The 15,524-nt window shown below is 32.9% G+C and overlaps 1 protein-coding gene across 1 annotated transcript; it reads left to right on the top strand.

Annotated features, from left to right (window-relative positions):
• Window positions 1-12,447: 12,447 nt before the first annotated feature.
• LOC143574456 (protein STAY-GREEN 1, chloroplastic-like) lies at window positions 12,448-15,072 on the top strand. The gene is made up of 4 exons (XM_077059069.1): window positions 12,448-12,829; window positions 12,908-13,081; window positions 14,292-14,459; window positions 14,536-15,072. Exons 1-4 carry the CDS (start codon window positions 12,731-12,733, stop codon window positions 14,899-14,901), a joined length of 807 nt encoding a protein of 268 aa, XP_076915184.1. The 5' UTR covers window positions 12,448-12,730; the 3' UTR covers window positions 14,902-15,072.
• The last annotated feature ends 452 nt before the right edge of the window (window positions 15,073-15,524 follow it).

The following is a 15,524-nucleotide window of genomic DNA, read 5'->3' as shown; positions in this document are numbered from 1 at the left end:
ACTCAAAGACGATCACGAACAAACACAACAAGCGTCTATAACGAAATTAATTTTGAGGGTAATGACAGCGAGGGTTGCATCTGTGTGATTAATTGATATATTACAACTGTTTTCGTGTCCAACAAGGTTATACAGTGTCGGTTATGTTAATAAGGAAGAACGAATTAAATTTGATACAATTAACATATTAAGATTGTCGGTCAAGACGAAAATAACATAAACAAACTAACTACGAGATCAATTACTAAGTTTAATGCGACCATTGAGGTCCAAGCTACTGATTTGAATTCGGGTTCAAGAAAACTAATATGGGTTGGGTTTTGGTAAACGGGTATCCAGTTCAATGATATGGGTTATAATACAAAGTTACAATCTGGACCCTAGAGTTCGAAGGTGGTACAAAGAAAGATAAAACTATATATTTTTGGGCTAAATATGCCAAAACCTAAAAGTAATAATTATAAGAAATTAAATATGAATAAAAATCAATTTAGTTCGATAAAAGCAAATTATATTTATTTAATTTAAATAATCCGAACATTGAACCGAATCGGGTAAAAGTATAAGTTTGAAAACCCGAGTTGTTACAGTCTCCCCTACTTTAGGAAATTTCGTCCCGAAATTAAGAATTCTATAACAAACCATTAAATTTTGAGGAAAATAAAATTTAAAAATTTATCATAACACCGAACTTTGAATAGTTAAAATAACGCTCCAAATGCGAATCCAATAAGGACACTTATATATAGGATGTTCCAGCGGCGTATCCACCATGTCCTTATCATCTTTACATTTGTACCGTTATTCCAACCACTTTCAATTCTATATTATGACACACAATCTTACGCACCATGATTTTCATGCGAGGACTTTGATAATTATGTTCCGGACCATAATTATTTTCATCGTCGGATGGTCCACATGATTCGTCCCATCGTGTGGATTTGCAAAACGTTTGATAAAAAAAATTAATTTTAGGAAAAAAAGGTTTTAAGGAGTTTTAATTTAGAACACTAGAAAGTCACCAATGTATAAAATAGTTTTCAAAAATTACAGTAAATTTTGATAAAGCCAAGAACTTTTAAGACAACTTTTTAACGTAAAGATATAAGTAGTTAAAGTTGAAGAAGGGGTAACTTATAAATAGCTAAGGTTAATGAGGGTAAAGAAATATGATAGAAGTATGCTTTAATAAACAATCTATTTAATCAAAAAGAAACTTTATTCATAAGATAGATTTTAATCAAAAAGAAACTTTATTCATAAGATAGATTATAAAAGATAAATAGTTCAAATGGCCATAAGAGGCGTTACAATAATTAAGAAAAAGACAAAATAAGGTAAGATAGATGAACGTAAAAGGTATTTAATATCGTCGAGTAGCTTGATTGACGTGACTTGAGACCCCATGAGGAGTTGCAGGAGTAGGAGCAGTTAAGGTAGATTGATTTTGGGTAACTTGAATAACGTGAGCATGGACAGTTTGAAGAAGGTTTTTTGGTGAATATATGTCCGGTAAACTTGAGCTTGCGGTTGCGAGGTTTGGTAGTGTTGGGTTAGGTATGATTGACCTTGATTGATGGGAGGAGCTTGAGGGACATGTGGTTGATGGGTTTGAGCTTGATGAGCATTGATACGATGAGGACATGAATTACGGAGGTGATTAGGGTTTCCACAATGGTAGCAAGCACGGGTATTAGGAACATCAGGTTGAGCATGAGGGGTAGGTTGTTGCGGAACAGCTTGTGTAGTAGGTGGGATATGGCAGGTATTAGCAAGATGGTCATAACGATTACAGTGGGTACAACAACGGCATCGGGATTCAACCGAGTGATGATAGTTACAAATGGAGCATGACGAAAAAGGACCGAGGTAAGGTTTCTAGTTTGAGGAGACTTGCGGGTATGTAGGTTTTGTTACGGCAAGGTTCTTACGTTTCTTGTTGTGAGGAAGAGTAGATGGTTTATAGTTATTAGTAGAGGAATTAGTGGAAAAAGTTGAATCAGATGCATTGATGTCCTGAATTCGGGTCATTAACCGAGGGATCATAGCAGCTATCTCTTTGGCGATATAGGCAGCCATACGGTGATTGTGAGAATCAAACGATTGATGTCGAGGATGATGGTGGTTTCTTGAATGAAAAATTTTTTTGAGGACCAAAAATGAGGATTTATAAGATGAATGATAAATTGAGGAAATCATAAGAATAAAATGTTTAACTATGAAGATAACTTATAATAATGTTGCGTTAAGAAGTGAGGAATTGCGTCATGAGGATTAAAAGTTAAAGTTTATAAGATGAGAGGGGGGGATAGATAGCGTAAATAGTTATTAAATGATGTAGTCAATAAGATTAATGTGTGTTGACTACATGAGGAGTTAAGTCAGTTTAAAATTTAGATTATTAAGTTTACAATACACTAACGAAATATAAATTGTGGATGTTGGCCTCCCATGAGCTTTCCATGGCAATTTGAATGGCCCAACGAACTAACGAAAAACAGCTGAGTTGGGCAGCCCATGAGCGTTACATGGCAATTTGATTGTCCCAACTAATTAACGAATTAACAATGCAATGAAGTTTGTCGGCCCAATGAGCGTTACATGGCGTTTTAACCGACCAAACTAAATAACGAACTATCGAAATAAATATGGGTAGTCGGAGCGGTGACCACTCCAACAAAAATACGAAAACAAATTAAGAAATGGATAATAGGAGTGCCCACGGGTTCCATGGATTTTTCACCCAACAAACCATTTAAATAACGGAACACAATAATCAGGAAAACCGAGTTTAGCCACGAAATCACCGTGAATTCGGTTAAAATTAACCTAAGGTGTCGGTCATATGGCATTTATGGGTCTCGCTCGGGTCCATAGAGTTGAGTACTGTGGTCAGGTTATCACCCAGGTAAGGAATAGCGTCTTATATTTGGTTCTTGGAACCGTTTTGCCAGCGCCCAACTCCCAGTTTCTCTTCCCCTTTCATTTATTATAGGGACATGCCACATAACCTAGCCTTTAAGGTTTATGAGTGAAAACAACAGCTGGGAATTCTTAAGGAATTTCTCGAAAATAAAAGCAATCTAATTTCGAAAAGTTTTCTTTGAATGTTGAGGCATAGCCTTGGAGTTTGTGTGTGTGTGCATAACAATAAATAATAAATAATTAACTAAGAAAGCTGTAAACAATTTAAAATTGAACAAACAAAGGTAAACAGATATGCACGTATAGGGTTCCTAAACATGTGTCTAAGGCAATTTCTAACGACCTATCTTAAACCTACGGCTCTGATACCAATCTGTCACACCCCAACCTACGGCGGAAATGTCGGGGCGCGAACTGATTGTCACAGCTCTCAAGGTACTATTATGCAATATTTAAATGACAATATCTATTAATTGAATTCAGTTATCAAATAAATCAAAATACAAACAAGCACATAATTTATACAACAATACAAATTTTATACTTCTTGATTAAAATATTCTTCTAACTAAAGTCTTTACTAAGTCTTCACCAACCTGCATATGTTTATAAAATAGAATTTTGTCAACAACACATGTTGAGTGAGCAACATACCAGTTTAAGTGTACATATAGTATAGTATAAAAATAAGTATTTGCAACAAGTCATATGAGAATAACAAATTAACCAAATGAGAAAGTATAACTGAGATGTCGAGAAGCACAAAGGCTAACGACTGGCGTATGATCATACTAGACTGAGATTATGTTGGACATCTCCGAATGCGAAAGCATACAAAGCAAATAAGCACATAAACAAGTAAGGTATCAGTTGTTAACACATAAGACAAAATTGCAGTTTTGAGTTTAAGTATATATATGAAAAGTATATTTACGCATATGTCCCCAAAACGTGAGAAAACTAGTAAAATAGGGGAATGTGGTACTCACCTTGATAGACGAACAAAGGATGATTTAAGAAAACGAGAAGACGGGAAAAGTCACACGCGAATGTTAAGCCTAAAAGAAAATGAGAGTAAACGGACTAACTAAGTAGATGATTTAACTAGTTAATCAATAACAAAAGGATATTATAATAATATTATATTTATGAGGATTTATTATTCAAACTATTAATTTGATTTAAGAAAACATAACTTAACAAAATATTATTTATGGTTTTATAAATAAAATACTTGATTCATATATATATATATATGTATATATATATATATGTATATATATATATTAAAACATTAGTTTTTAAGTTATAATCTTCTTTATATATATATGCACACACACATATATATATATGAATGAAAACGTGAATTATAACAATATATGTGCATATATAAACGAAAACGAGTATTATAAGGTTGGTTTTTAGTGAGACAAATCTTGTTTAATCATTATTATTAATAATACAATAGATTATTACTTAAAAGAATAATTAAAACATAAATTTCCAAAAAAAAAGCACATATATATATATGAATAAAAACGTGAATTATAACAATATATGTGCATATATAAACGAAAACGAGTATTATAAGGTCGGTTTTTAGTGAGACAAATCTTGTTTAATCATTATTATTAATAATACAATAGATTATTACTTAAAAGAATAATTAAAACATAAATTTCCAAAAAAAAAAAACTGTGTACAAGGGATCAAACCCGAGACCGCTGCCCCTCTAATCATGCGTGTTAACCACCTGGGCTATCCAGCACTTGCAAATAAGATCCAACTTTTTTATTTATAAATACAATCAGTTATGAACGAATTCTGATTAAGAACCCTAGCTTTCTGAATTGATTATTCCAGTTGTAATTAATCAAAATATTCTTAGGGCTTTTGATCATTACAACATCGTGATTATAACCATGTAATCAATTACCTCTATTGAAGATTAAAATAGGGTGAACGAGATCCAAACAGAGACGGCTCAAAGACGATCACGAACAAACACAGCAAGCGTCTATAACGAAATTAATTTAGAGGGTAATGACGAAGAGGGTTAGAGGGTTGCATCTGTGTGATTAATTGATATATTACAAATGTTTTCGTGTCCAACAAGGTTATTCAGTGTCGGTTATGTTAATAAGGAAGAACGAATCAAATTTGATCCAATTAACATATTAAGATTGTCGATCAAGACGAAAATAACATAAACAAACTAACTACGAGATCAATTACTAAGTTTAATGCGACTATTGAGGTCCAAGTTACTAATTTGAATTCGGGTTCAAGAAAACTAATATGGGTTAGGTTTTGGTAAACGGGTATCCAGTTCAATGATATGGGTTATAATATAAAGTTACAATCTGGACCCTAGAGTTCGAAGGTGGTACAAAGAAAGATAAAACTATATATTTTTGGGCTAAATATGCCAAAACCTAAAAGTTATAATTATAAGAAAGTTATAATTTTAAGAAATTAAATATTAATAAAAATCAATTTAGTTCGATAAACGCAAATTATATTTATTTAATTAAAATAATCCGAACATTGAACCGAATCAGGTAAAAGTATAAGTTTGAAAACCCAAGTTGTTATAATAACCTGTTATAAGGTGGTAAATATTATTATAAGACGATTGATATTAATCTATTATAATAATTCACAGTTCATGTCTTTATCATAATTTTCAGTGATAAATATATATACCTTCAATCGTACAACTCTATCATCTCATCTCCTCAACTAATCCAAGTTTTGGTCAATGAAGCAATACCTTTTTGTCAAATAATAATCATTATTATTAGTTTCTTTTTGATTATTGATTAAATTTATACATGATAACGAAAAATAACCATTTTCTATTTGAAGTTACCGAGTATAGCTCAATTATATCACTACTGTCTTGTGTGAAAAATAAGACTATTAGTCTATTACTAAAAAGTTGTTTGATAGATTTTTAATGGTTTTATTAAGAGTCTATCTCCCGGCCAAAATTAAACTTGCTTGGTTCACTAAAAGTACACCTCTTAATGGTAAATGGAGCGTCTTAATAGTTAAGTTTCAGATAAATGCTGAATAAATAAAATGTTACCTAAAGCAGTCAAGCCTCTTAATGATTCATCACAAGATTGTCAAACAGCCCCGTGTGTTTAGTTTACCAGAATGACACATGTGAATTTTCTGTAAACCTCTTACCATTTTTATTTTTATTTTTTTACACATTAAACTGTCTTCATATATTAAATATAAGGATCCAATTGCAATGAAGAGATGAGTAATCGGGCAACAAGTTGCGCCGCCTTCCCGTTTTGAATGGGAAACCTGATTCTACTGAAAACAAAGTTAAAGTTCTTTGGCGCCAATAAGTTATTGTGCATGACCCGTTGAACTCTTTTAAAAAACGTAATAGCTTTGGGGACAAATGACCCAAATGTATTAAAAGCAAAATGGATAAAAACGTATTAATTCTCGACACATACTTTCTCATGCTTAATAATTATTCCTGATTCTGCCTTTGTCACATTAAGCTTCAAATGAAGCTGAATGAAAATATTACCTCTTTATCCCTTCACATGTGTTTGTAACTCTTAGTCTACCACTCACGCGCCACCTTCTAAACCCACCACCACCATGTCAACATACTCAGCACTAACTCAATTATTACTAGCTCAGAATCTTTTAATCATTCCTAAGGTCAAACTTGTATGAATTCATAGAAACTAAAAAATAGTCGGCTTGTAAAGTGGAAGCCGAGCCGAGACATCTGAGCCGCCGTCATATATGATTCATTAGATAGCTGTAGGCTGTCATATTCGCGATTCCTAAGACAACGACATCGGTTAGTATGGTCCCCTGTTAAACCCTCGAGAAGGAAAAAGTCAGTGATGTCCTTTTCAACACCCCCTTTATCTTTTCACATTTACATAACCAGTCCCTTAAGTTTTACTATAATATTCTCTTTTTGTCTTTACCTTTTATTTTCTTTCCCTACCTTTTTCTTTTCCAAAGGTATCTACACTTAATTTCCTTTTCATATTATAAAACATAAAGTTGTGTTAGTTCACATGAATACGTTGTTATGTCAAATCATATCATGATCTTAATCATTTTCTTAATTGAAAATGAAACTAATTAAACTTGATTTTGACAATAATATCTCATGTTGAGTCACGGTCCCGTTATTATTTGGATACTCGCAAACTAAAACTTTTAATAACCGTTACGTTAGTTTTTTTGATTTCGACTTGATTAACATTCATGTGACACTCAAAAACATGAACTCTCTTTAAAATCAGAAAGAAAGGAGGTTCAAATCAAGTCTTTAAAGTTTGGAGTTTTTGAATGTCTCTCTGTTGGGCTCCCTTTTATGTTGTATAAATGTGGGCTTAGATTGGGCCTTTAACAGTTTAACCTATGTAAATTCCAATAGTTATTACTACTTGAGAGTGAGATGCAAAAAAAACCTGAACCCTAAACCGGACCCGAAAAAAACTCGGAACTGGGTGTTTTTTACTACCTGACCCTACTCGTACGGTATAGATAGAGTATGCGGTTTAGTACCAAAACCTGTACCTGAAGCTGGACCCAATTTTTACCAAGTAATACCCCAAAACCGGAAAATACTTGAGAAATACCCAAAAAATACCCAAAAAAAGTGCAGCCCTTTAAAAAACCCAATCCATACCAAAAAATAATCGAAATAAGGTTTTTTCAATACTCGGTTTTAGTTACAATACCCGGACCCGACCCAGGTATGACCAATACTCGATTTTCTAATACCCTGTCTTACCCAAACCTGATTTCGTACCTGGAACCGGATTTTAGCAAAACTCGATTTTTGCAACTCTACTTGAGAGTGTTGTCATCGAGGCCGTTTATTAAACAAACTTAGGTTGGAATGGATCTTCATATTAGTCAAGCCCAAAGGGTCAACTGACTTGCATCCCTACTGGGCCACTGGCTACTTGGATCGAAGTCCACCAGCGAAAATTTTGCACGTTTTGAATTTACATGAAACACAGATGGCTAGCTAAACAAGCCGAGCTCAGTTTATTTTAAGAAAGCTCGAGTTTAGCTCATTCAAATTTAGCTCAGGTAGTTTTTTCAGGCTTCGGGCTCGGTTTGGCTTCTTTGATTTAATAATTATTTAATTGTTTTACCTAAACCTGTTTATGGCTTTTTTTCTTATAAACTTTTAACTTCGTAGGTAAAATAAAATATAACATTTAGCATGTATTCATAACTTTATATATAATTATAGTTTTTAAGAAATCCATAATTTGTATAGGCTTTTGAGCCTAGCCGAACTCGATAGGTGAAGATTGGGCTCGAGCTTGTTTATTAAACATGCTAAAAAAGTATGCTTGAGCTTGGATCAAGTTCGCTTTGACTCCACATAAATTCAAACCGTCAACTAACCGTTTTCACACATCACGACACAAGTGCCTACCTTTGCTGTGGGCGGTGGGCCTGTGGGATGTGGCCATTAAATTTCAAACAAGTAGCCTAGATGCTAAAGGCCCAATAATGCCCGGATTATGTCAAGTGTGCAAGTCTCGTAACTTTCTAACGGTGGAGACATTGGTTGGACTTGAAAGTGTTAAATTTTTAAGCTTCAAGGTGTGGACCTTTTCCAACAAGATAATTTTATTACTACATACAAAATTGCAAACAAGCTGTTACTAGCAACCCCATGTCCGCATCCCTTTTTTGTATTTCACTTAATAAAGTGAGCCTTTTGTTGTCATTTAAACTTTGCCAAAATAAAATGCCTTTACAAAATTATAATATACTTGTTTGCATAAACCTTGGAAGATTCACTATTGTTCTAGTTGCTTTGAAACTACTTCATGTTCTATACCATATCAGCTCGTACCATTAAGGCTACAAGATACTTGATCATATTGATGTCATTCCACCATTGTCGGCTACTAATGGGAATTAGCTATGGGGGAAAGTTATATGTAGACAGTCTTAAGGAGGTCAATGGGAAATTAATACAAGTGACTAAAGTGTAATACGACTATACGATGGTAGTATAAGTAATAGAGGTTAAGGCTATGTATGGAGAGAGGGCATAACCTTGGATTATCTGGTAGTTTTCTCTTTACGTTTAAGTAATACAATCGTTTCATTTTATTGTTCTTATTCTCTTCTCTAAAGTTCTATCAATCACAAGCAAAACAAATCAATTCCAATCATTGGTCCGACCTACTTGTGACCTGCCGTTTGATTCTATTCAATCATGGAAAGTCTAGCTCAGAATTCTCGATTGGATACCCATGAACAACATATCAAACAACTTCAAGATGATGTTGGTGAAATCAAAATCACTTTGAAAGTGTTAGAAGAGGCTTGCGTTGAATCCGATGAGTTTCAGAAAATGGTTCTCGCTTGGATGGAACACCAGGAAATAAGAACGTCGATGGTTAATAAGGATTGTGGTTTTCTGGCAAGGGTTTTTCTAGATAATTGGATATGGTTCATATGAGCATTTGGATGAGGTTATACATTCCTCAAACCTTGATTCATTGGGATTTGGGTTCGTCAGTAACGTTTTCTTTGCTTCGGGTTCCAAATCTGACTTAGTCGAACCTAGACTTTCGATTTCTGATTTAGCTAAATCAGCACTTGAGGTCTCAAGTCGTATGACCATATGCGCCTATACGGCTCGTATAGAGGCTATACGAGTCGTATAGGTGCAAAATTTTGTCATTTTGTGTTGAAGAGTGTCAGGTGTTTGAAGTCTATACTGTTCGTATAGGGACTATACGAACTGTATAGACCAGGAAAGCTGCAATTCGTATATTAGTTAGTCATGTGAGGGCTATACGGCTCGTATAGCCGCTATACAAACCGTATAAAGTTGTCAACACATCATATGGGTGGTGTTTAAATATAACGACCCTTCTCATAAATAAATTGCATAACCGAATGAAAAAACTGAACAGGCTAATTATATTGAGTTTAATTTACCTATAATCTAGCGAAATAAAAGTATAACACGTGCTTAACTTTTTCACTTTATAATAAAAACCAAACTAGTAAACATTATATTAAAGTTTATACAAGGTTTATTTTCAAGTTTTGGCATCATAAATTTTATCTAGGTCACTTAACTAGGGGTGTCAATCTTGACCCATTGGTTGAATGAGTTGTATCAAAATGTATAAGATGGGTCATAATGGGTCAAACTAAAAAAAGAAATTGATTGATATGGTCAAAACGGGTTGATATTTCTCGGAGTTTTTTTTAATGGAACAAGAAAAACGGAAGAAACTTTTTGGTATTTTTACTTTTTATGTTTTTTATTTATATTTCGAGTTATAATTTTTTAATTTTTTGGTGAGAGGTTTTGAAATGGGTCAAAATGGGTTGAGATTTTAAAACCCATTTCAAAATCCCTCACCAAAAAATTCAAAAAAAATAATTAAAAAATTATACTCGAAATATAAATAAAAAACATAAAAAGAAAAATTTCAAAAAGTTTCCTCCGTTTTTCTCATTTCGTAAAAAAAAAAAAAAAACCCTGAGAAAATGTTAACCTTGTTTTGATCCGTTTCAATCATTTTCTTTTTTTAGTTTGACCCATTCTGACCCATCTTATACATTTTGATACAACTCATTCAACCCATGGGTCAAGATTGCTACCCCTACACTTAACCTATGGTCAACAACAATATTTATTAGTAAAAGTATCAGCCGTTATTATTACTTGTATAGTTTGAATTATTAAATTGTTACCAATTAAGTAGTTTAACGGTTAACTTCAAAGGTATAAATACTTTTCTTCTACTTTTGCCTTAACACCGGGACCTACATTATTATGCCAATTGTTGGATAGTACAAACGTCAATAACCGATGAATGTTTCCTTACTTTGCGTCCACGACTCTATTGAAAAAAGTAAAGGGTAATTGCCAAAAGGTCCCTAAACTATTTATTATGTTCTGGTATTCATTCTCAAGACTACGCTTCATTGACCAAACTTGGAAGTGAGTTGAAGTTTTGATTACTATTGAGATCCATACGCAACGAATGAACTAAAACTTTTTAGCTTTCGTAAATTTTCATTTATTTTCGACGCGTGAGTAAAATTACTAAATTTTTTAAAATGCAAAGTTTTAGTTACAGTATTATTGAAATGCTAAACTAGACATGTTACACACATCGTTTACTTTAGTGAATGACGATATCTTAACGAACCGAATTAATACTGACCGACTTTCCGCCGTAACGTGCGAGTAATACATAAATATCTTGAACCATGAAATTCGGTAGTAACTAAAATTAGCAACATTGTTATCAACCCTACTAAAGTAATTATTAAAAAAAATTGCAGACTTGCAAATTCTAACTGGCTAACCGAATCGAAACTAAAGTCGGTTTATAACATGTATAGTACAAACCGGTTTGTAATCGATAGTTACCAGAGGTTAGAGACCGATTAGGGATTTTCACATAAGAAGCGGTTAACCAAAACCAATTAACGGAATAACAGGTAATATGTTAATAAGATTCGTGTTAATAATGTTAATTTCAATTAGTTAATAAGGCTAATCAATTATTATTAACTGAATCGAACTAAACCAAACCAGTTACACAAGTAAGGATGTTTCCACTCAAAAACCGGTTATGAACCGTAATAAGTTATTGACAATAACCGATTTTAACCGGTTTTACCAATAATTGTTTACGATTAATAAGCGATACTCCAAATTTGATTAACCGACATTTACACCTCTAGGCTCACGCGGGTTTCCATTGTAATAAAGGTTTGCACATGTATCTACAATTATTATGAACTAAATAACACACACACACATATATATATATATATATATATATATATATATATATATTATATAATACAACCATTATACATTACTTTACTAAGGTTGTCCAAACTACAAGCCACTCGTTCAGCGCTCATTCTAAAATTTCTCAAAAAATGTTCGTTCTATTTCGGCTCGGTTTGGAAGTGAGTTGTTCGGCTCGGTCCGGTGTGAAAACAAACCAAGCACAAGCAAAGCCTCGCACGGTTCGGTTCAGTTCGTTTTTGCTTGAATTATTTTTATTTATTATATATATATATAAAGTATTTTTTAAAGTTTTTGAAATTCCTATATTTTGTGTTGACTTTAAAGTTCAATTTAAACTCTAGGTGCTCGTTGCTCGTTTTATATATGTATTCTTGTTAACTTTCAGTTTAGACATTTTAGGGTTGAAAGTCTTGGATTGATGATATTTTTTACTTTCAGAAATTTAAAATTAAAAATTTGTACGAAACCAAGCAAAACCTAACGAAACCAAGTCTCTCAGTTTCAAACCAAACCAAGTTTAAGCATAAAAATATAGCTCGTTTTTAAAAATTCAATCTGCTCGGTTTTCGGCTCACTTTCAAACCAAGCAAAGTATAAACAAGTCTACGTTCGGTTTGGCTCGGTTCGTAAATTTGGCGGTCAGTTGTGATAATCCCATAAACTTGACCGACTGAAAACACAAATATCCAAAACATTAGTTAATTTTGTAACATAGCACAATAGACTGAGATAGCCCATTTAGTAACGTGGTGAATCCTGGTCCATGTAACACGTCACTTCACCGAACATTTAGCCAACCTTATTTTAAACGCCACGCTTCAATCCGCTACACGCCATCTTCCATAATTAATTAGTTATGTCAATCTTCAAACTTCCACTCTGTGTTCTTGGTGTTCTGTGTGCACTCACTATCCTTTTAAAATAATCACCAAAATCCCAACATATATTAATATTCATATTAATATTAATATTCATAAAGTCATGGCTTCTTTGATCCTACCAACTTCAACTCCTTATCAAAATAATCTATTATTAACCAACAAAAGAAGAAAGTTGAAGAAGAATAAAGCTCTAGTTCCGATGATTAATTTATAATAATTTGTTTGTGGGTGTTACTTATTTATTTATTTATTTTGATGAGTTTTTGTTTAATTTAAGGTTGCAAGATTATTTGGACCGTCGATCTTTGAAGCTTCGAAGTTGAAGGTTTTGTTTCTAGGAGTTGATGAGAAGAAACATCCTGGAAAGCTTCCAAGAACATATACACTTACACATAGTGATATTACTTCTAAGTTAACTCTTGCTATATCTCAAACCATCAATAATTCTCAGGTAATTTGTTGTTGTGTAATCGTTTTGTTTTATTTATTAAATATAGTTATACTAGAATTTAGAAACAGAGGATTATTGTGATCTTCTCTTAACAAAACCTGTGACAAATCTGTAGATTTTAGTTATTTTCAATACATCTTAACCACAAAAATTATTATTATTATGAGGATTATTGTACCGTTAGACCACTTGCATCACAATCATGTTGTTGTTTGTGGTCATAGATTATTATTATTATTATTATTATTATTCAATTTTTTTATTTATCTATTTTGTTTGATTCTATATCTATATATCTTTTCACTTGCTCTAATTTTTGAGTTCCTCCAGATCCGATTGTCTGATTGTCTAAGTGTCTTTTATTAGTTGAGTATAGTATTAATTGGTTGCATATATAATTTGATTTTTTTTTTTGGAAATATCTATATATTATCTTCATGATCTCCCGTACGATCATAAGGGCGTCCGAGTTTTACTATCCTTCGGGCGGTTGAGTTTTTCCCGGAACTGGAGATAACTTGGAGGCGCTTAAGGGCTCTGTACGGCTAGGTTGAGATATCTAATGGTGACCTTTTATCATTGGGTCACCCCATACGGAGTCTAGGCATTCTATTTCGTTGATCATTCAAAGAAAATCTATACATACTCTATAAGTGTGATAATTTTTAATTATTATTGATTAATAATAGTAAGAATGATAATTGTACGTTATTATTTAGTAGTAGTAGTAGTAATAATAATAATTATTATAGACAAGACCTTCCAGATTATTATGTATAGGACTAAACATCAAGGCTTATTCAAGGTTTTCAATTTCATCTAAGCAGATTAATAAGCATGTAAATGATAAATATCAATCTGGTAAATTTGTTTTTGAATTGATTAATACGATATCAAATCAATCATTTGCTATTAAATTTTAAAATGTTAAAATGTGCTATTATATATATATATTTTTTGTAACCAATTAGGTAAGCAGTATTAGTCTTCTATAAGAAAATGACAGTATTGGATGTACATGCTAGCTGTCATACTATTCTCATATCTAAATATTATTAAAAGCCATATACATTCTATTCAATTTAAATGCTATAGTAAAACTCTAAACATGTTATAAGTTTATAACACTTATCACTTATTATTGGTGCTGAAATAAACATTATAATTATATATATGTATTCTTAGAATTTGTAGCATATTTGTGTTACAGTTACAAGGTTGGTATAATAAGTTATATAGAGATGAAGTGGTTGCAGAATGGAGGAAAGTAAAAGGTAACATGTCTCTTCATGTTCATTGTCACATAAGTGGTGGTCATTTTCTTCTTGACTTATGTGCTCGCCTTAGGTTCTTCATCTTCACCAAAGAACTCCCTCTGGTAACTAATTAACTAGTAAATTTTTTTTACAATAATATTAAAGCATATATATAGAGTAACAAATTTTACTCATTAGGTATTGAAGGCATTTGCTCATGGAGATGTGAATTTATTAAAAAACTATCCAGAGTTACAAGAAGCTTCGGTTTGGGTTTACTTTCACTCAAACATTCAAGAATTCAATAGGGTGGAATGTTGGGGCCCACTTAAGGAGGCGGTGGGACCCTTGTCCACGTCATTATCTTTACCTGGACCCACCACTGGTGAAGAGGAATCAAGCAAGTGGGAGATACCAAGGCCTTGTGTAGAAGAATGTTCATGTTGTTTCCCACCTATGAGTTCAATCCCTTGGTCTCATGATCTCTTGAAGAATCCAGATGATGTTGATGGTGATGGTGGTGGTGGTGGTGCCACCCTCCAAGGGTTGCAACAAAAAACTTGATCATATTATTCTTTTGGTGGGGTTTCTGTGTATAGATATAATCATTAAAGATTAAAGATTAAAAACTTTACTTTTGTATATAGTATATTTTTATTGATACAAGGTCCAAACTCCGTACCTTAAAACACATATTACATACTTTGAGATATATATAGTTGGGATTTGTTTGAACTTGTTTGCTAAGACAATGTCTTGATTCTATGATTTTGTTAGATTCAAAAATGCAAGCGGCTTTTGATTTTTGCATTTGTTTAGTAAGTATTGAGCTTTTATGGAAATGAATTTGGAATTGAGATGTAATAAAGTTTTTCATAAACTTCAAAGCCTTCTTAGTAAAGGAGGAGGACTTATACATCTCGATTATATCCCATAAACCGAGAACCTTGCGCCATTGAGTAATAATTTGCCACAATGTTTGAGCAAGTTGACAAGACATGAATAGACCTTCGACTGATTTGTCCACCACACTACAATAATGAAAAAGAACCGACGTGTGTTAATCCGAGCCTGAACCAACAATTGGTATAAGAGCCTAGGGCTCGTATCACGGAGGCAGTCACCTCGGTCGGTGGAAGCAGACTCTTTATTTCTATGGGGCTGAAGTAATGATGTCTGTATATTCT

The sequence above is a fragment of the Bidens hawaiensis genome, unplaced genomic scaffold (genome assembly GCF_021521415.1).
Source record: "Bidens hawaiensis isolate Kalapana, Puna unplaced genomic scaffold, B.hawaiensis_p1.1 tig00026938_1, whole genome shotgun sequence".
Classification (NCBI taxonomy): domain Eukaryota; kingdom Viridiplantae; phylum Streptophyta; class Magnoliopsida; order Asterales; family Asteraceae; genus Bidens; species Bidens hawaiensis.
This window is presented reverse-complemented; position numbering and strand designations above follow the sequence as displayed.

Bases quoted from the DNA above. Each gene is read 5' to 3' on its own strand.
- LOC143574456 (XM_077059069.1), top strand. From the start codon at position 12,731: ATGGCTTCTTTGATCCTACCAACTTCAACTCCTTATCAAAATAATCTA. The intron at 12,830-12,907 runs ATGATTAATTTA...GTTTAATTTAAG, and splicing joins AGAATAAAGCTCTAGTTCCG to GTTGCAAGATTATTTGGACC. The intron at 14,460-14,535 runs GTAACTAATTAA...TTTACTCATTAG, and splicing joins TCACCAAAGAACTCCCTCTG to GTATTGAAGGCATTTGCTCA.